General features: G+C 34.7%; 1 protein-coding gene across 2 annotated transcripts; it reads left to right on the forward strand.

Moving 5' to 3' along the window:
- The first annotated feature begins 1,656 nt into the window (after window positions 1-1,656).
- On the forward strand, window positions 1,657-18,684 carry LOC141459273 (polymerase delta-interacting protein 2-like). Of its 2 annotated transcripts, XM_074138131.1 has the most exons (7): window positions 1,657-1,879; window positions 2,306-2,464; window positions 5,481-5,625; window positions 5,698-5,875; window positions 11,561-11,724; window positions 17,112-17,317; window positions 18,230-18,684. In XM_074138131.1, exons 1-7 carry the CDS (start codon window positions 1,782-1,784, stop codon window positions 18,345-18,347), a joined length of 1,068 nt encoding a protein of 355 aa, XP_073994232.1. In that variant the 5' UTR covers window positions 1,657-1,781; the 3' UTR covers window positions 18,348-18,684. The 2 variants fall into 2 exon arrangements, with proteins under 2 accessions (XP_073994232.1, XP_073994233.1); XM_074138132.1 differs by lacking the exon at window positions 2,306-2,464.
- Window positions 18,685-21,768: the final 3,084 nt, after the last annotated feature.

Below are 21,768 nucleotides of genomic sequence, written 5' to 3' on the forward strand. Positions count from 1 at the left end.
CGTGAGCACAAATAACACAGTTTATAACAAGTAGATTATTCAACAATTATTGTTTCTCAATTGTAATTTAATTTAGTCCCCCTAATTTTACTTATAGTAAAATACTGGAATAATAAGCTGTCCTAAAAATATCTTATTTATTTTATTATATTACATATATACAACATTGTGGGATGAATACCTAGATTGAGAATATAATTGAAGAAAACTATATTATTTGCAATAAAGCCAGATAATTATTACCTATTATTATAAACGTTTGACTACTTCATAAAATAACAATTACTTTAATCGAAGAATGAACTTAAACCGACGATTTTTATTTAAAAATAAAAATAAATAAAATCATTGATGTATGTTGATGTAAGCATTTTTTAAAAAAGGTTTTGAATTTTTTAGCCTCATAATTTTTTTTTTATTTTTTATAACATTTTTCTTTTTAACCTGTAATTAACAGTTTGATTATTATAAATAACTAGATATTACAGTCAATCTACAGTGCTGCTTGAACATATATTTTGTAGACGAAAATGGCCAGCATAAGGGTCTGTGACATCTAATAAATTCTAAAAAATATTAATGAATATTAGTGCAGTAAAATTACTTAAATATTAATAAAATGTTGGGTGCTTGCTGATTTGTGTACCTTTTGGCGTTTAATCAACCCTTATACTTAACATTTTAAACTGTAAGTTTTTGTTAAGGAGATATAAATATGTTCCAACCAAGGAACAAAAAAAAATCTATCTAAAAGGTACAAAAATCTCCTTAACAAAAACTTACAGTTTAAAAAGTTAAGTACAATGCCTAAATTAGGATGAATGTACTCGTCTGATATTATTGCGCCTCCAACCTTTTTTGTGCATCCCCACTTTCTCCTGCTCGAAGGAAGAATTATTATTTATAACTAATTTTGTCTAAGTCGTCGCATCCATCTCTTACACATAACTCGCATCGTCACTGTTTTCTGCCAGAATCACCTGATCATCCGCAAAAGTGAATCATTTTACCTTAATTTCAATTACCACTCAATGCTTGAAGAACATAATCCAGAGAATTTTGAAAAGCCTTTGTGGCAATGTTCGTCCTTTGATTCGTTCCCCCCCCCTTATTTATTTAAAGTATTTCATTTTGTACTTACTTTCAAGCATATCTTACTTTTTTGTTGTTGACTGCTTTTTAAGTTTTAATGCAATTTCAAAATATTAGTCGACACGGTAGCCGAGTGGTTATAGGCAAGGTCCGCAAAGCCAAGATGTATTTTTGGGTTAGTGGGTTTGATTTCCGGTCTAAGTCTTGGATTTTATTTAATGGAATAAAGATTATTTATAGTAAAGCATGTTTGCTAATAACCTCCGACCTCGACACCTAACGGTAGTTGGGCGTAAAGGCCGCCTGAAAAAATAGGAAATGTAAAAATTTTAAAATTAGAGCACTGTGTCGATTGCTTAGTTGTATATGACGATGACTACTATTTATTACAACATAGTGTATGTACTTAAATAGAACTACTTTTCCATTATTAATGTGGCCACCAAAATTTTAATCGGAATTTAAGTATCTTATACGTAACTTTCCTATGTGGATGAAATATTTTATTAGATACTTTATTAAATATATGTATTACGATGTACATAATCGATTTTTAAAAGAATGTTATAGATTAAAAGAGGTAGGTTATAAAGTTTTAGAGTATTAGGCTACGATTTTTATAGTTTCGTGGTTATATTTGTAAAAATGACTGTTGCTAACTAATTTAGGGCACATTATAACGACGAAACATGAGTACAAGTATATTTTTAAATAAAATACTGCAGAGATCTTTATTAAAAAATGCATCGATAACCTTAATTGAATCCAAAGTTAAATTTGCTACAAGGTAAGGATTTTAACTTTTCATATGTGTACTTTCTATTATTTGTTTTGGCTTTATATTAGTAAATTTCCTATGGTTTTTCTAAGTAATTGTTATTCTTTTAGACTTCTTAATTGTTAGAGTTTTCTTGTGCTATTGCAGTGATCTGCTTCTATTGCTAACGACATCAGTGCTGAATGTAAAGAGTTAAGCCCTCTCTAAATTTTTGGCACTAGACCTATTATCATGTAGGAACAGTCTTTCCACTTTACTTCATTAATTTTGGAAACTGCGTTTGTGGCGTTCTATCTTAAAAATAAATAAATAACGTAAAATTGCTCTAATTACTGAATTCAATTCGGTAATTTTTTAAATACCATGGATCTCTTCATACGCTGATTCAATCACAGACAGAAGAAAAAACTTTAGCTGATACATTTTACTTTTCAGATTGGCCGAAGTAGGTAAACTGGAACCCCCTAAAAAGGCTGAGAGTTATCTGACTGGGCAGCTATTCTTACACAAAATATTCGCTTATAGAGGAGTAGTATTGTTCCCATGGGTAGCCAGAGTCTATGACCGGGATTTCCCAAATAATAAACAGGACAAGTAAGAGTATTTAAACACTTAGTTGCTTCTCAGGTTATTATGATATTTTAATGGCACATCATGCAAAATATTGTATACATACCTAGTCAAAATAGTGTTTCACGGAAAAAAATTTGGGAAAGTATTGTGGATTACAATTTACTTTGTATCGGTATGACTCATTCGTATTAAATGTTACTTTTGTGTAAGTACCCTGGCAGTACCTTAAAATTTTTAAGTAATAAAAACTAAGGGTTGAACTTCACTATCTGATATTGAGATGACCCCCTGATGAGGCCGAAATCATCAGCTTGTATTTAGTCACACCCAGAAAATTACAGATCAATAGCTATTTTTAACACAGTCTGAAAAATGTTTACTTCTATTATGTACAATAGGCTGATGGTGTGGGTAGAGGAAAAGAATCTAATCCCCGAGGAACAATTGGGTTGTCGGGATGCGATATTTATACTTTCATCGATAATTAATTTGCAACTGCGAAAAAAAGGAGTTAGGGTTTCGCAAGCTTTATGCTTTTTAAGACGGTTTATGACTCGGTTGTGCACGAGAAGTTATGGCACAAATTGTACTCGCTAGGCATTTGCGGTAAAATGTTGCACCTTATTATCAAGATGTATGACTTATTATCAATGGTGGGCTGTCAAGGAAGTGAGCAGTCCTGTGATATTCCGATTAGGGAAGGGGTTCTGCAAGGGGAAATTCTGAGTCCGTTACTTTTCGCGCTATTTACTTCGGATTTTTTTTATTTCCCGTGGGGCGAAAGGTATCAACGTTAATCCCAATACAGATTGCCAGTGTATCCTGTATGCTGACGATACCGTTCTTCTGTCTACAACCTGGATGGAAACCCAGCAAATATTCAGAATGAATATTGTGAAATTAATTCGTTGAAATTAAACATCAGTAAAACAGTTATTGTTATGTTCCATAAGGGAGGCTGCCTTACAAAGATGAAAGATTTCTTATTTAATAAAAGTAAAGTTGAAGTAGAAGGAAATTGCACGTATTTGGGTCTCCCTTTCTCTTCCTTGGGCAAATTTAATACTGCAGCTAAATATCATTTCACTTTAAATTTAAGGCTGCTAATTCTTTTGTTTTGGATCTCCTGAAGAAAACGCATTCTGATAGTTGGGAGGCTAAATGCCTGCTTTACCAGTCAATAGCAGAGAGTGTGTTGCTAAATTTTTCGGAAATTCGGAGCTACCCATACTCCGATGATTTGGAACGTGCGCAGATGGCATTTTATAAAGCAGATTTGAGACTACCTTCACAAACCCCAAGTGCGTACATCAGACTGAAAATTGTTCGGAGACATATAAAGCTTAAAGTCGTCAAAAGTATGCTAAGTTGGTATTGACACCCTCCTGAATATGGCAGGTGATAGGTTATTAATAAAATGTTTAATGAGATCAGTCTTGAAATCTGCCCTTTCCACGATCAGTTTTGACCATCTATTAATACCATCTACTCGTATAAATAAATACTCGTACTTTTCTTACCACGTAAATGACATAATTCAGGCATTCGATATCACTTTTTTAGTACAGATATTGATTTTATATACAATTCTTCCTTTAGTGTATTTTTCAGAAACATTTGTTCGTTTGGCCCAACAGAAAATTACCTCTTTTTGAATTCGACCATAGAAAAAATAAGATTAATCGCACAAATGCTTCGAATGGGTAAAAAACTTGGTAGAATTATAATTATGAAAGAAAGATATGAATTTAACCCTACAAATACTTGCTTGCTATGTTCGCTAATAATGGATGATGGTTTGCTTCATTTTCTTTGTGAATGCCCAAAATTTTTCTATTCAAAGAGATAAATATTTAATTCAGTGTGTTTTAGGGTTTGCCCGCAAGGGGTAACTATGGCATGTAGTTACTTGGGGAGTAGCGACCCCACGGGTACCATAGCTCAGTACACCATGCTCACTCATCAGAACAGAACTCATTACACTACAAGACATACACAGACACTTTTCAGACAAGGCATATACACTACACATCTTAGGGCTACCGTCCCTAGGATGATTGCTTCGGCTAGGGGAGTAAACCCTGAGGAAAATCTTAGGCCCTCCAAAATGGCGCTAATGGAACCCTAACCCTTTCATCCTGCCAAATTTCATCAAAATCAGATTTGCAGAGTTATTAGTAATAATAATTTTGGAGGGCCTCTCATACATGGGGTAAACTCCTCTCTTTAAGATGCACAGCGTCGAGACCCCCAAAAGGCACATCTACATAAAATTCCGAATCAAATGACACCTCATTCATGAAAATCGGTTCGCGCGTTTAGGCGCTACGTTGTTTACAAAAAAAGTAACAACAACAAGAACATTCTTGAAAATTCCGTTTTTGCTCATTTAACGCAACTTTTTTTCGAAACCTATTAGATCTGGGTTGTTGCAGAAGTACATTTATAAAGGAGGATTTGCCCTGTATTATAAACAACATTTAGGAGTTTTATCTTTAATAGAAAAAGGGAAAAAAATTGTCAAAGTTGGGTGTTTTTCAACGTTACTCTTTTTCGTGCTGTTTTTGACGATCAATTCTTATGCAACTGTCCAACTGGACAGTTTTAAGTTCATCTTTTGTGCTGAAAAAATCAAGTTCGAGGGTATTTGAGATTTTTTAAGATTTTTGGTGTTTGTGGACGTTGCTGATCTTCAACTTCAGGGCAATAAAATATTCCAATTCTCTGTATCTGCTAGAATATCCTAACAATCCCTACCAACCTGAAATTTATTTCAGTGAAATTCAACTTTTGAATAAGTTTGCAATTTATAATTAGAAAACTGGAGTAAGACAAAGTTGTGTGAGTGTTTACTCCAGATATTTTTGTTACAAACGTACTTGACGTACAGCACTAGTTGTGAACTGAGAATCATATATCTATCGAGTGGGTATGTATATACTTGTAAAACCAACGATGCCAAAACGTTTAATAAGAATTATAAATTTGAGAAATATGCATAAATAGGACTATTCACTTCATTGTCTTTAATTTTTAGGGAAGCAGGTGACAATCAATCTTCTACTAACACATCACCATCCACATCTTCCGCGTCCACAACCTCCTCAGAAGACAAAGAAGTTAAGGGACGCTCACATACTTTCTACCAAGTGCTCATCGACTCCCGTGACTGTCCATTTATCGTAAGTATTCCGTTCTGTTAATTCTTTTTTTTGCACGACAAAAGTGTTTGGTGATCCTTCGTATGATTGCAGCGAGCGCAAACAGAAGCTGTTACATTTCTGGGCAACCAGGAAGGAAGTCGCAGTCTGTATGCTATACCTGGTCTAGATTACGTGTCGCACGATGATATCCTACCTTATTCAACCAAGGAGAAAAATCCCTTACATCATGAATTATTTGATAAATTCTTGACCCACGTCCCAACTCAAGGTTAGTAAATATATATAGTGTATGCCATACAAATTACCCAAAGGCATACATACTATTTTGAAGGATATCTAGTTATTTCGAAGAAAAATTTTCTAATATTCGTCTGTCTTATCCTTTTTAAAAGAAAATATTACAATCATGCAGTTTTTTCGGATAAGAACTTTTCTTCGTAAATTAACTTTGTTAACTGCTATTTCCATTAAATGGGTTTTTATGTTGGAGGATGTGTACAACACTCTTGATGAAAATCTCTCATGGTAAGTTCCATTTGCCTAAAGTTATTTTTTGTGTACATTTTAAGTAATATATATTATTTGTATATATACATTATTATGTTTATACTTACTATAAAGGGTGATCCATTTAAAACGCACCAACCGCAAATAACTTTTTAGAAAAGCGGAATTTCGAAAAAACCCACCAAGTAAACTATACGTGTTTTTTGGTCTAGTTTTCAAAGTTTTCACCCCCGATGATGTATCTTTATTTTTAGCGGAGTTAAGGCCAAAAACCCGGTTGGGGTTCCATAAGGACCACTGGTTTTAACAATGATTGTGAAAACTACATAAAAAATTGTGAAAAATGGCGTTGACCTCGTTTCGAAACCCCTAATATTTGTCGAGATATTTAAGATCAAAGTTACTATTTTATCAACTCGTGAACGGTTCTCAATATTAATTTTCCTCCAGAAATACATGTTTTGGGAGGTCCTCGGACTGCAAAAAATGTTATTTGCGACGCAAATTACAAAAATAATAATAATTGAAGATTTTAAAACATGTAGTGTAATCTTTAACAAAAACTTACAGTTTAAAATGGTAAGTTTAAGGGTTGATTAAACGCCAAAAGGTACACAAATCAGCAAGTACCCAAAATTTCATTAATACTTCATTGATATCATTTAAGAAATTTTAATGCATTAACTTTTCATTGATATTTTTAGAATTTATTAGATGTCATGGACCCTTATGCTGGCCACTTCATTATTTTGTGAAAATAATAATAAAAATGTATATTTCTTCATCATAACTAAATAGAAGCTTATTTTAACACTATTCCACATTATTTTTCTGATTTATCTCTATCATGCCCTTTATTCTGTGTAATCACATACACATGCACATTAAAATAAAAAAAAAGACAAAAGTAGTTCTGATTACTATTTAAATTTGAATCCTCAATTCGTCTAACAGAAGTATTTGAGAGCACAAATAACACACAGTTAGATTAGAATTAGATTAGAAAAACGGGGGGGATCTACGCCCCACGGCACCGCAGCCACTAGAGGCTTATTGTGCTTTCCCCTTTTGAGTCTAATAGTTGAAACCTCCCCTTCTAAAAAGGCAGAGGACTTTACCTACTAGTTCTTTTGCGCTACTATCTCCTTTGGTGTCAACGTTCCAAAGGTTTCATAGCGCAACCGCTCGATTGCAACACAATCGAACAACTGGTGAGAGGCCGTCTCCTCTTCCTGACACAGTCTGCACAACGGTTCCGAGCTAATGAGCCCTTCCTTGTGCAGATGCTTCCTGAACCTATCATGCCCCGTGAATAGGCCTGTAATCAGAGTAATCTAATTTCTACCCAAACACAGGGTCTCTTTGGCTCTTTGCTTGCATAGCCAAGGCATAATAGTCTTAAACTTCGAAACTACCCTGAGTCTGCCTACCTCAAGCAGTTATTCCTCGACTGACGACTCAGGGTCTGTTTCGATATTTCAAGCATAAGGGTTTGTCCCTTGGGCTCGACTTTTCTTTTACTGAACCTCCAATCCGCCATCCCCAAGCCCTCGTTATGAACGTATAGCCTTTCCAGAATGACGTACGGAGAGTAATACTTGAGAGGGGCCAGTGCCCAAATCGCAACCTTAGCCACCCTCACTATTTCCCTGACAGGACTCACCCTCAGTTTAGCCCCCTCCCGCAACCGGAGCTCTGGAACCACTTCCTCCAACCACAGTCTTGCAACCTCACTCTCGCAAACGAGAATGAGTGCACCCCTGGAGAGAAAGCAGTCCTGAAACTGAGGTCTGATTACACCATTTAACTTTTCACTGCAGATCTCCTCAACAAATTTCTGCTAAGGAGATCCGCTTTAGATAAATTTTCCTTCTCCAGTTGTTCCCACGAGAAGTGGGGGATAGACGGTCACCTACGACAGACCCCCACTGCCACAGGAAGGCTACAATACAATGGGGTTCCGCCCGGTGCCCCAAGGTAATCTTACCGCACATATGTTTTACTACCCTGTACGCACTCAGCCTCGACACGAGTCCCCATCTCGGCTTGGGTAGGGATCCGGGGAACAGGAAATGGATAGAAGGGATTGAAGGATAGGGAAATAGGAAAAAAGGAAGCCGATGAGGCAGACACACCGACCCGTCAGAGCCCCGTTAGCCGCAACAACAAAGCGCTGCGTTACCAGTCCACACTACGAGGAAGAAGGGGTTGACTTGCCGCCTAGCCTCCGGAATCACATAATGTTTTCACCGGAGTCACAACAACCTTGTAGACCAACACACAGTTAATAACAAGTAAATTATTCATTTCTCACTTGTAATTTAGTGCAGTCCCTTTAATTGAGTACTTGCAGTAAAATACTTTAATAATTAACTGTCCTAAATATGTCTTATCTATTTTATATTCCATATATACATATAAGATTGTGGGAAGAACACCTAGATTAAGAATATAGTTGAAGAAAACTATATGGTTTAATATTAACCAGATTAATTATTACCTTTTTTTTTTTGCGCATCAACAGCTGAGTTTATTAGCGCCCGGAGCTTTTTCCAGTGCACTGCCGGCCTCCGGAAAGTGAGCTGTAAGAAGCTCCTAGGAAGAGAAAATCTAAGGGTTAGCTGCTGGATTCGAACCCGGGACCTCCGCGTGGGAGTCCAGTATGCTAACCTCATAGCTAATCCCTTCCCTTTTATTACCTAGTATTTTTAAAAAAATATTCAGTTAATTTACACTTCCAAAAATCCCATTTCCAAATTTCCATTCTAAATGCCATTTTACAGCGAAACCCAAGCTGTCTTCTTCTACAAAAGTGCCCTTAATCAAATTTTTCAAGAAAAATGTTTTAAATAAAAGTTGTAGACCATATGAGCGCTACAATTAAAAAAAAAAAGGTATTATTTATACAGGGTGATCCATTTAAAACGCAACAACCGCTAATAATTTTTTAGGAAAGCGGAATTCCAAAAAAAACCATGAAGTAAACTATATGTTTTTTTTGGTCTAGTTTTCAAATTTTCCTCCCCCAATGCTGTATCTTTTTTTTGCGGAGTTATGGCCAAAAACCCGGTTGGGGTTTCATAAGGATCATTGGTTTTGACAATGATTATGGAAACTACATAAAAAATTGTGAATAATGGCGTTGACCTCGTTTCGAAACCCGTAATATTTGTCGAGATATTTAAGATCAAAGTTACAATTTTATCTTATTCATGATCGGTTTTCAGTATTAATTTTCCTCCAGAAATACACGTTTTGGGAGGTCCTCTGACGGCAAAAAATGTTATTTGAGACTCAAACAACAAAAATAATAATAATTGAAGATTTAATAAAATGTAGGTAATGTAATAGTTATGGGTGAGTAAGAATAAATTTGTTTTATCATGAAATAAAAGCAACCATCACATCATTTTAATGTACCCTGCAAGCAAGACTTCATGACCTAACATTACGGAAAGAATAGCTTGCCACGGACCACGGGTGTTGGTCTAGTGGTCAAGAGCGTGGCTTTGTAAGTGAGAGATCCCCAGTTCGAATCCCGCGTATGCAGTCATTCTTATTATTTAAAAAATAATAATACTTTTTTAAATAAAATGTAGTCATAGGCGGGATTCGAACTGAGGATGTCCCACCCGGGACCTCCGCGTGGGAGTCCATTATGCTAACCTCATAGCTAATCCCTTCCCTATTTTTTTTTTCAAGTAACAATCACTTTAATCGAAGAATTAACTTAAACCGACGATTTTTATTTAAAAACTAAATAAATGAAATAAACATAACGTTTTTCTTTTCTACCTGTGATTAATAGTTTGATTATTATAGATAAATAGATATTACAGTCAATCAGTTGAAGTGAAATGGTGCGTCACTTAAACAAATATTTTATTAAAGGGACTGCACTAAATTACAACTGAGAAATGAATAATTTACTTGTCATTAACTGTGTGTTATTTGTGCTCCCAAATACTTCTGTTAGACGAATTGAAGATTCAAATTTTGTTTTAACTTCTTGATTCAAATTTAAATAGTAATCAGAACTACTTTTGTCTATTTTTTTTTTTTTTTTTAATATGCATGTGTATGTGATTACACAGAATAAAGGGCATAATAGAGATAAGTCAGAAAAATAATGTGGAATAGAGTTAAAATAAGCTTCTATTTAGTTATGATGAAGAAATATACGTTTTATTATTATTTTCACAAAAAAATTATTATAAATGAAGTGGCCAGCATAAGGGTCTGTGACATCTAATAAATTCTAAAAATACCAATGAAAAGTTAATGCAGTAAAATTTCTTAAATGATATCAATGAAGTATTAATGAAATTTTGGGTACTTGCTGATTTGTGTACCTTTTGGCGTTTAATCAACCCTTATACTTACCATTTTAAACTGTAAGTTTTTGTTAAAGATTACACTACATGTTTTAAAATCTTCAATTATTATTATTTTTGTAATTTGCGTCGCAAATAACATTTTTTGCAGACATAGGACCTCCAAAAGCGTGTATTTCTGGTGTAAAATTAATATTTAGAAACGTTCACGAGTTGATAAAATAGTAACTTTGATCTTAAATATCTCGACAAATATTAGGGGTTTCGAAACGAGGTCAACGCCATTTTTCACAATTTTTTATGTAGTTTTCACAATCATTGTCAAAACCAGTGCTCCTGGTGTAAAGCTGAAGTGTAAATTAGCTGAATATTTTTTTCAGTATTCCGCAATTTTCTGGTGAAGTTCAATCAAGCTATACTCTTTAAACCATATTTTAAGGACTGGATCAGGTTTGCTTGAAACATTTTCTAGTGAAAATTATTTTTTGGAAGGTTTTCAAAGATGAAGGTTATTTGGTGTTGGCTCAAGTGCTATTTGTGGGTATTTGACGGTGTGGAGAAAAAACACATTCCATCCAAATTTAGTTACTGTTGTAAAAGAAAAGTATTAGTGAAAAGGCAAACCCGTTATAAGTTGATAAAAATTAAATAAGTCTGCTTAAATACACAGTAGAAAACCAAAGTGAACAAAATTGAAAGTTTTCTCTTCCAAAACTTACAGGAAAACTCTCCGGAAAAAGAAAATGTCACTTCTCTTAGTCTTGTTCGTACGTCTTAGATAAAAGTAGCTCTAAGCAATTTAAATGGCACTCTTAATAAAGCAACCTCAAATTGCTTAGCTCAACAGCGCCGCAGGTTCCTAACTCGGCCCGTGTCGCTGGGAGGCGCCGTTCCCTATCCAGTCAATACGTGCGTCCCATTCACTTTACCCATCTCACGTACCCTGAGAATTAAATATGTTGCTGGAATTCCTACTTTGTGGAAAATTCCAAAAATTTGAATAACTATTATAAAAATTGGAGTGAGTGAAAATCTTCAAAGGATTTCAGGCCTTGTTTTCCTTTTCAAACCATGTTTTATTTAATTTAATAATTTTTATTACAATTTTCCAGATCCTCCTTATGTGGCTCAAGATACATTGAAAGCTTGGCAGAAGAAAAACCATCCTTGGTTAGAGTTATCCGATGTTCACAAGGAAACTACGGACAATGTTCGGATAACGGTCATACCCTTCTATATGGGCTCCAGAGACAATCAAAATTCATTAGTTTACTGGGTAAGATAACATTTTATAATTGGGAAATTCAAAAATGGAAAAAATTGGGTATAAAACACTCACACGACTTCCTTTAACTGCAGTTCTCAAGGTGCTATCATAACCGTTTTCTTCAAAATAATTTTAAATTTATGTAATTTCAATATTAGGTATTTAAATATTATTCTGCAGTTTTTTTAATTTGTAGTTTATTTTTTGCAAATTAAAACTTTTTTTGATCAGAAATTAAAAAAAGGTTCATTCCAAATATGATCTTTTGAATCCCCAATCTTTTATGCAACAGACAGTTTTCGACGTGGGATAATTCTAGTTGCTTTAAGTGATCCAGTTATCTATCCAGTTTTAACTGTCTTCATCGGAATTGAATAGCTGTCGAAAAAATATCAACTGCATCGATCGGCACTATTGGTAATCAGTAAAATTATTGTCTTCCGAATATATTTTACTTCCGGGTAACGTTCGATTTACCAATTATTGTTGAAATAATATTAGATAAGTCTTGTAAGGAGTACTTATTAGTCAAATAACCATGTGGTCTGGCATAATCATACTGTGGTCGGATAAAGAGAGATCAGCAAACAAGTGAAAATGACCGTCTTCAAGACCGTTTACTTACCTCTTCTTCAGTATGGGGCAGAATCATGGACTATGCTGGATAAGCATGCAAGCTGGGTTACAGCTGCCGAAATGAGATTTCTCCGCCGGGTCGAAGGGAAAACTAAGCGTGATAAAATTAGAAATGAAACAATAAGGAGCAGCTTAGAGATACAACCCTTCGTAACCAAGTTGGAGAATCGGCAGTTGGGGTGGTTTGGCCACGTCAGCAGGAGAAGCGGCGAGGAGAAGATTAGGTGCTTGATGGAGGTCAAATCAGAAGGCCGCAGACCAAGATTGGGCCAGTTGGATTACAACGGACGATTGGCGCAAAAGCGAGGTCAGAATAGGTCTTCTATCCGAAAATTTGCAAATAACAGAGAAGAGTACATCCGTTGGTTAAAGGCCTAAGTTATCTAAAGCTCAACGCTGAAAGGCATAAGAGCGAAGACAAAGAAGATTACTATCCATCGCTGATCGCTTAATTGGAAAATACTAAGCTGGCTTCAGAACTGGTAGATCCACAACAAACCAAATCCACAAACTAAGAATTATTAAATCACTCTTCTTATACATAAGGTTAAATTAAGAAAATCTAAATTAAGGGCCCAGTTACTGAATAAAATTAATGACAAAAATAATAATAATAATACGTAATAATAATAACTGTTACAATTAGTCTCGTTCAACAGGACTTATACACAAAGAAAAAAAGAAGGTTCTGGTTAGTTGAATGTTTGTTATTGGAGCGGTTTAACTCCCACAACATCCAGAGCACCTGTGTTGAGCATTCCTTCCGTTCCTTCGAATCCGGCTAGGCCGATTTACGGGTGTCCGTCCAGAAAGCGGAAGCAAAAATAGTGTAGAGTCTCGTTACTGAGGTGATGGTTGGCCAACCCACACTGACTCTACACGCCGCACAGCGCGTCATCGCTCTCCCTTCCACCATCTACTCCCCACTCTTCTTCTCTCTTCACTCCTCCTCTCCATTCTCCTCCCCACCGCCTCTTCATCTCCAGCCATAGTCCTCTCCATTTCTCCGCACAATCCATGTTATCCTAGTATCCTAATCCTAACGTACCTACGCTACCTAACTCTAACAAAACTTAACCCTACCTTCAACCTAACTTTAATATCTAATTCTAACTTAACTAACCCTAAACCTAACTTAACTTAAACCTAAACCTAACTTAACTTTCACTTAACCCTACCTTAACTTAAAACTAAGCAGGCTTTGCGGTTAAATGGAGTGACCAGAGGGAGGGGTTTTCCTTTTTGCGTAGCAAAATGGCACCATTCTAAATAGAACCATTCAGCTGTTGGCGTATGTAGATGATGTAGATATGATTGGTCGATCAAGAGGTGCGGACGGAAATGTGTTCATCGTCTTGGAGAGAGCTGCAACAGAAATAGGTCTTGAGGTGAACCAAGCAAAAACAAAGTACATGTATGCTTCTGGAGCGGAGCAGAAGCAGGATACTGTGCAATTCGGAAATTACTTTTTCAAGTGGGAGGCTAATTTTATTTATCTAGGCACGCAGGTGAACTCCGACAATAACGTGCACTGTGAAATTAATAGAAGAATACTGCTGGCTAACAGGACATACCTCGGCTTGCAAGATCATTTTAAAAGTCAGTTATCTCCAGGTCGACTAAGATAAGACTTTACAAGACCCTTATCCGACCCGTCTTAACTTACTACTTGGGTCACCACCAGAAATGACGAGCTTGTTCCCCTTACATTCGAATGAATAATTCTTCGATGGATCTATGGAGCCATTTTGGATGGCGAAACATGAAGACGGAGAAGTAACGCGGAACTGAGGAGTTTGTACAGGGACGTCGACGTGGTGAGTTTGATAAAACTTGGATGCCTTCGTTGGGCAGGACACGTAGACAGATTGAATCCTGAGGAAATAACAAATAAGGTAATTAAAGAAAATATATATATGGCACGTGTTGATTGGGTAGACCGAGATCCCAATGGAGTGATGGTGTTTCTAAGGATGCGAGAACTCTCCTTGGTGTCCGAAGTGGATGGTGATGGCATTGTACAGGGACAACTGAAGAACTTTGATAGAGGAAGCCATGATTCGCGCAAGGAGTTGTAGCGCCAATAAGGAGGACATGAAATTCTTAATTGAATAACACATCCATGAAATTAGGTGTAAGAGCAGATGGCACTTTAAAGTAACGTAGGGAAGCTTTAACAACTTCTTCGTGTTAAATTTTATCAAAATCGCTCTAAGCGTTAAGAAATATTAGTAATAATAGTTGTAGAGAGGGTTTTACTTGCGTGGAGCAAACACCCCTCTTTAAGAGGCACAACATCAATACTACAACACAGCGTCGAGACCCCTAAAATGTAAATCTGTACAAATTTCGATTCGAATGACTTTTCATTCATGAAAATCGGTTTACGCGTCGATAATTTTAAACGATTGTCATACTTCCCCTTAATATGTGTAAGTGCCGAACGTCGCTTTAATGTTGCGTAGGGGAGACTAACCCTTTCATCCTGCCAAATTTTACCAAAATCGGGCCAAGATTTACAGAGTTATCAGTAATAATAATTTTGGAGGGGTCCTCACATACATGGGGCTAACTCCTTTCCCATTCGATGTACAGCGTCGAGACCCCCAAAAGGCACATCTACATAAATTTTCGAATCGAATGACATTTCGATTATTTCGGAAAATCGGTTCACGCGTTTGAACGTTACGCTTTTTCGCGCACTTTTTGACTATGCACCTGTACCCAACTGTCCTGTCGGTCAGTTTTAATCATTGTAGCAACTATTCCCACAATTTTTTTTTTTCGACGTTCAATTTGTGAGGTGCCTACTTCCTTTGCTATTGACTCTTCATTGCTTGGGTCACATTACATGCAGGTCACAACTTTTTTAGTGCTACTACACGTGTATTCGACTAACAATGTTTCTTATTGTCTTACTTATTTTAATTAATATAATTTTTTTGGTGTGTATTTTACCATTATTTTGTCAGGTATCGAAATAATCATTTTGAAACTGTCGAAACGAATCATATCTCGATAGTTACCGCACGCAACAACAACTGCGTGTATTAGCGGGTACAATTACAAGGAACCAAACTATTTTTGATATCTATTAAAAAAGGTTGGCATCCCATTTTTATATTCCTTATTCTAAAATTTTCTTGAAAAAAGGTCATTTGAATAAAAGGAATTTGGATAATTCGGCATGTCACGCCTCTGTCATAAGTTCAGTTTTCAACCTATGCCTAACTCCAACCTATGTAATTATTTTGTTGCCAACTAACATTCAGTAAAGTTTCGGAGTTAGAAGAAAAAAATGTAAATAAAAACTCTCGAAATTAAATTTAGAGAAAGAAATCGTGTGAGTGTTCACACCTTACTTTTTCTTTTTTTCTCATTTAAAACATTTTTGTGGAAATTGGTTTAAAAGGATGGAGATTTTGGTGACTCTTAACTTCCTGATTTTAAGAAAATCTTAGGAAATATTTAAAAAAATTACTATTTTTATAATCGCAGGTTAATTTGCTTGGTTTCAAATAAGGTACAATAGAAAATTTTGAAACCAAGTCTAACAGATAAGGGAAATTTATTTGTAAGACACCTAGTTGTATTGGTTAATACCTAATTCAGATATAAGGATTATCTGTTTGTGGGTTCAAAGAATTGTTAAGGCTTATTCATATTCTTATCTTTTTCAACAGTGTAGTTGTGAGTGAAATTGTAATTTGGAGTAAATACAAACTGTATGAATTTTTGTTTAAGTACTTGTTTAAAATATTTCCTAAGATTTTCTCAAATATTTCAGAGAGATCAGAAGTAAATGTTGAAAGTGCAATTTGTGACCTTTGACTTCCTTATTTTAAGACCGCCTACTTTAAAATTGACTATTAGTCCATCTAAAAGAGTTTTCAATGAATTAAACAACTTGATAAACTAACGCTGTTGCGTGCTCGTGAACACGTTTTCTTGCAAAACAAATGTAATTTCTCATACGAAGATAAAAGGAATCCTGGAAAATGATATGCCATTAGAAAGTCCATCAGACAAGGTCTGATAATGATCACATAAGGGCCTAATGAGTTTACTTAAAAATTTCGATTATTTTTATTTTTTCAGTATTCGGAGGAAGATTGAGGCTGTTCGGAGAATAACTTATGCTTCGAAATGGTGTCAATTTTTAGAAAATTTATCTGTCTTTCTAACCGTGTCATCAGAATCGAATTCGGGCTAAAACTTTCTGAGCAATAACATTTTTATTGGAAAAAAGTAATGATTTTAGAAAAAAAAAAATTAAAGTGACGTCATTCAAGAACAGTGGAAAATATGAAGCTGGCCAATATGTCATTGAACTCCACTTTAGATGTACTACACACAGTAGGCCTATAGATGTTACTTACAGGTTCACCCTGCTTATCTGAGCATATAATTTATGGCAAGACCAATTATCTAGTTCGTTACGAAAAATCGAAATTCAGTAAAATTCAATCTTGCACAAAAATTTTCAATTTAATAACAGCAGCAATATTTTTTGTGGTTTTCTCGAAAAATGCTACACTGATTTTTGTGTTAATTTGTAATGATGAGGCTTGTGCTATCCATGTGACTGGTCTGGAAGATATGTGGTGGCGTACTTGTAAACAACTACATTAAATTTAACTCTAACATTCAGTAAATATTCAATATTAGGAAAGTCCTTCATCAGTTAGACTTATTAATAATTAGAGTGATCGAACGACATGGTCAAGAGCGTTTCAAATTATTTCTTTCCTCTGTTTCAGTGGCGTTATTGTATTCGAATGGAAAATTTAGGTACAAAAACTGTACAATTGAGGGAGCGACATTGGCGAATATTCAGCCTGTCTGGGACCCTAGAAACAGTAAGAGGACGTGGCGTTGTGGGTCACGAGCCTATACTGTCCCAGAGCACACCCGCCTTTCAGTACTCCAGTCACGTCAGTCTACAGGCACCTTCTGGTCACATGTGGTAATTTGTTTCTTGATTAAGTTGGTCATTTTCCAAATTCCGCTATTTGCTTCAGATTTTTGCATTAGTATCGGAAATTATTTGTAGGTGCCACCAATTAAAAATCCGTGAATACCTTATTTAGTAAGTCGAAGTTCACTGGAACATTTATTCTCGTGAATTCAACTTTTTTAGCCTTGTTACCATTAAATTTTTACTTTTGAGATTCAAGCCCCAAGTCATAAGAATCTCATATACTCTACGCTTTTCGAGAGGTAGTAGCAATGGCAGCTACAAACAATTATTTATCCTGAGACATTAAACGCAAACTCCAAAGATATTTACTAAGTTTTGATTAGATGATTTTTTCCTGTTTTTTTTTTTTTTGATGCGGTTCAATTTAGATTGCCTCTTCTTTAGGGTAGCATCTGCTCTGAAAGCAGATTGGTATAGTTATAGAACAGTTATAAATTGGGTTGCACTTTCTGAAGGCTCAGTCATGCCTGTAATTTCTGCAAAAGTAACGTTGAAAAATTTCTAGCTGTATCCCATCTGTAGACGAGTAGTATGATGAGCCCGGGACGTTAGAAGCAATAGCTTTCTCAGAGCAAGTATTCCATAGAAAAAGAGAAAAAAATTTGGCGGTTTTTGACGATCAACCCTTATACAACTGTCCTACCGACAGTTTTAATAAGTTCTTTTAAGTAAAGCAAGCAGTCAGAGTGCAAAATTTAATAAAAATAGTTGAAATTGTTCTTGGAATTGTCAAAACATTCAGATATGTATTCTATAAAGTCACACTTCCAGGTAAATTATATTCTGCAAATTTTGAATTATAGCTTTGCTTTTAACGTCCCTTAATATATAGGTCGTGAAACTGAACATTGTGAAAATGTTGCTTTGACACTTTCTAAACTGCTTTGTCTTCCACAGGGGCACGTTTAGAATGGAACGAGAGGACGGCTACACATTTGATTGCAGGATTCCGCCATTCTCCTTGGAAAGCAAGACTGATGAAGAAAACCCAAATCCACCAACCTTCGGCACTTAGAATGGGCCCTTCTTTTCTTAAACAAAGCTTTTAAGAATTAATTATCCCATTAAATTTCAATAGTACAAAATTATTAAATAAGTTTCTTTCAAGTCTTATTGACACCTATTTTGTCGTCCCTTATTTGCATTAAATTATGTTAATAAAAATGTAATTCTTAACTAATTTTGTGAATATTTCAAATAATTAATTATTCATGGATATTTATTCAGTATCTCTCTGTTAAGATCCAAATTAATCGAGTAAGATCTGCAAAACTGCAAAAAAAAAAAAAAAAAGCTTTATGCTACTATTATAATAAATAAATTTATAAATATAGAATTGTTGTTTAAGTGCATTTAGTTATATCTCACTTATATTTTAGGCACTTTCATTTTTATTTTCTTTTACCTAAATTTTGAAATTGACTACAGTCAATTAGAAGTTCTTTGGTGTTGACACCCAAACGCGCCTGATGTTCACTCCGTACATCCGTACACCCTTGACCTGACCAACCCTAACAATTAGTAAATAATCTTTAAATAATTAGTCAATAATCTTTGGACAGCTATAAGTGAGGAAAAAAACTTTTTAATAAAGTACAATTAAAAACAAATATTTCTCAGTTTTTCAAAATAAAAACTGCTGTCAAGACAAACCATGCTGAAGTATATTTGTATACCAACAGCAGCAGAGCCGCTAGTCCTAAAAGCACTGTTGTGAGCCATCTCTCTATTACAGGAAAGGTAAAAACGAAGTTTAGGTTTATGCCTCACAAAAAGTTTTCTTAAAGAAGAAAACAAAAAACTCTGTTTCTAGTAAGAGTAAATAGAATCGTGAGTCAGGTGGTCACTGGTTTGATCACGGCAAACTGCATTTTCGGCAAACAAAAAATCATTGTATTTTTTTTTTAAACCATTAACGAGTGATTCGCCAAGACTTTTTTTCATGTTACAAGTAATCTTCACATGACTACATGAATTCTGTTTTTCAGCCAGAAGAAAAAAGGAACTTTTACTCACCCTGCATTTTTGACGTAGCTCCTGCTAACAATTTTTCCTGTCCATTGTTCTCTGTATATGGTAGAACATTTAATAACTTTACCGAAGTTTTAACTGGAGTGCCGAAGTTCCTTTTTATTCCAAATCCAAGTAATGATATCTGTAAGGGTTCCAACAGCTGACAGTTAACTTATAAGGTCAGTCAAAATGGATTGTATTTTGAACTTTTATAAAAACAAAAGCCTTAAACAGAAATAAAAATGATTTTTTTTTTAATTGAAAAACCTAATTTCACTGTTAGGGATTCCCGAAATCTGAAAGAGTGGTTTTTTAGAATACTCTCTCTCTCTCTCTCTCTCACACACACACACACACAATGTATTGTGGATTTCTTAACAAAAATGTATTCATGTTGTAGCATTAATGGAATTTATAATCGAAATGTTGGCGAAGTAAACTATTATTTTTTCCTTACCACCTCTCCAAAAAACAAAGGAGTCTACTATTAATTTCCAAGTGGTTGAGAATAAAGCAACATTTATAGAGATAGTAATAAAGTATCCATGATATTTGGGTATCTTCTTCTTTTTCTTCTCGAAAACTACGAGTAAGATAGTTAGAGCCTAGATACTATGCAAGGATTGCACCCTGAAGATCGTGAACGTTGTCTTAAATTTGTAGTAATGATGGAGATTCAATTGTCAGGAGATTCAGACTTTCATATGAATATTTTCCGAACAGAAGTTATTATATTAAGAGATACTGGGCAAACATGTCAGGCCTGCACCTCTCTAATGGCGGACGTAACAACTCTAATATTTTTAATGAAGATTCTGTTAAAAATAAAAATGAATCTTTTAATTTTATTTGATTAAAAAGAAATATCGTATTATTTATTAAGGTTCCTTGTACAGGAGATAAATATTATTTAAGTTCAATCTGTTAATTAATCGTGTTTCAATCATGAATACTGAAATATAGCGTACAGAAGAAAACTACGACAAAATTTACTTCAAAAATATTGGAGAATCTATTTCTGATGAGAAAATTATACCGTTACACACACCCACATACACACAAAGTTGGTGCTTGCTATGCCAGCAAAAATATAAATCCTAAAAATGTGCATATCTTATCTATTTTATATTCCACATATCCATATATAACACTGGGAAGAACATCTAGATTAAGAATGTAGTTGAAGAAAACTATATTGTTTAATATTAATCCAGATTAATTATTACCTATTTTTTTTAACCTTTGACTACTACATAAAGTAACAATCACTTTAATCAAAGAATGAACTTGAACCGAAGATTTTTATTTAAAAAAATAAATAAAATATAGATATAACGTTTTTCTTTTTAACTTGTGGTTAATAGTTTGATTGTTATAGATTATAGATATTACAGTCAATCTAAGTTAAATGGTGTGCTACTTGAACAAATATTTTGTAGATGAAATGGCTAGCATAAGGGTCTGTGACATCTAATATATTCTAAAAAAATTTAATGAAAAGTAAATGCAGTAATATGACTTAAATAATATCAATGAAGTAGTTACATATTAATTAAATTATTTGTTACCTTTTGGCATTTAATCAACCCTTATACTTAACATTTTAAACTGTTAAAAGTTTTTTAACTTAAAAGTTTTTTTTAAGGAGATTTTTGTACCTTTTGGATAGATTTCCCTTTTTGCTTTACAGATTTTCTTAACATTTGTAATGACCAATATTTTCATTATATAACCTGATATGGTGTTAAGTCAGACCCGTAACTACCACTGGAGAGATCTTTTAAAAGAATGCTTAGAGTTGCGGTCCCCGAAGAATCCACAAATAAAACTTTCTAGGAAAATGTCTTGAATAAAATCGGAAGGTATTTGTACGTAAATAACAAAATAAAAGTGCGATTTCAGTATTTCCTTTTAAGAGGATTAAGAAAAATTAAAATGCGTTTACAGTACTTCTTCCTAGAAGGCGAAGAGAAATTAAACTTCAAAAACGAAAGATTGCATTACTTCCCTTTAGTAGCTGTAAGCGGGCCATACTTAAGTGGGGCAAACTCCGTTTCTAATGATGATGATAACGTCGAGATCCACAAAAGCTTTATCCACATAAAATTTCGAATCGAATGACTGACTATTCATTGACGTAAGTCGGTCCACGCTTCAATAATTTGAACGATTGCAGAACTTCCTCTTAACAGGTGTAAGAGCATAATCGCACTTTAGAGTCACGTAGGGAAGCATGAATCACTTCTTCTTGCTAAATTTTATCAAATCGGGCTAAGCGTTATAGAAATATTAGTAATAATCGTTTTAGAGAGGGCCTTACTTGTGTGGGGCAAACTCCCCTTCTTCTGCGGCACAGCGTCGATACTTTTAAAATGTAAATCTGTACAAAATTTCGATTCGAATGACATTTCATTTACGAAAAT

Source organism: Rhodnius prolixus, unplaced genomic scaffold, assembly GCF_049639745.1.
Source record: "Rhodnius prolixus isolate KJV_2025 unplaced genomic scaffold, Rpr scaffold_11, whole genome shotgun sequence".
NCBI classification, from domain to species: domain Eukaryota; kingdom Metazoa; phylum Arthropoda; class Insecta; order Hemiptera; family Reduviidae; genus Rhodnius; species Rhodnius prolixus.

Excerpts from the sequence above, each read along its gene's own strand:
- LOC141459273 (XM_074138131.1), top strand. The coding sequence starts at position 1,782 with ATGAGTACAAGTATATTTTTAAATAAAATACTGCAGAGATCTTTATTA. Across the intron at positions 1,880-2,305 it reads AAAGTTAAATTTGCTACAAG|ATTGGCCGAAGTAGGTAAAC; the intron begins GTAAGGATTTTA and ends TTTACTTTTCAG. Across the intron at positions 5,876-11,560 it reads GACCCACGTCCCAACTCAAG|ATCCTCCTTATGTGGCTCAA; the intron begins GTTAGTAAATAT and ends ACAATTTTCCAG.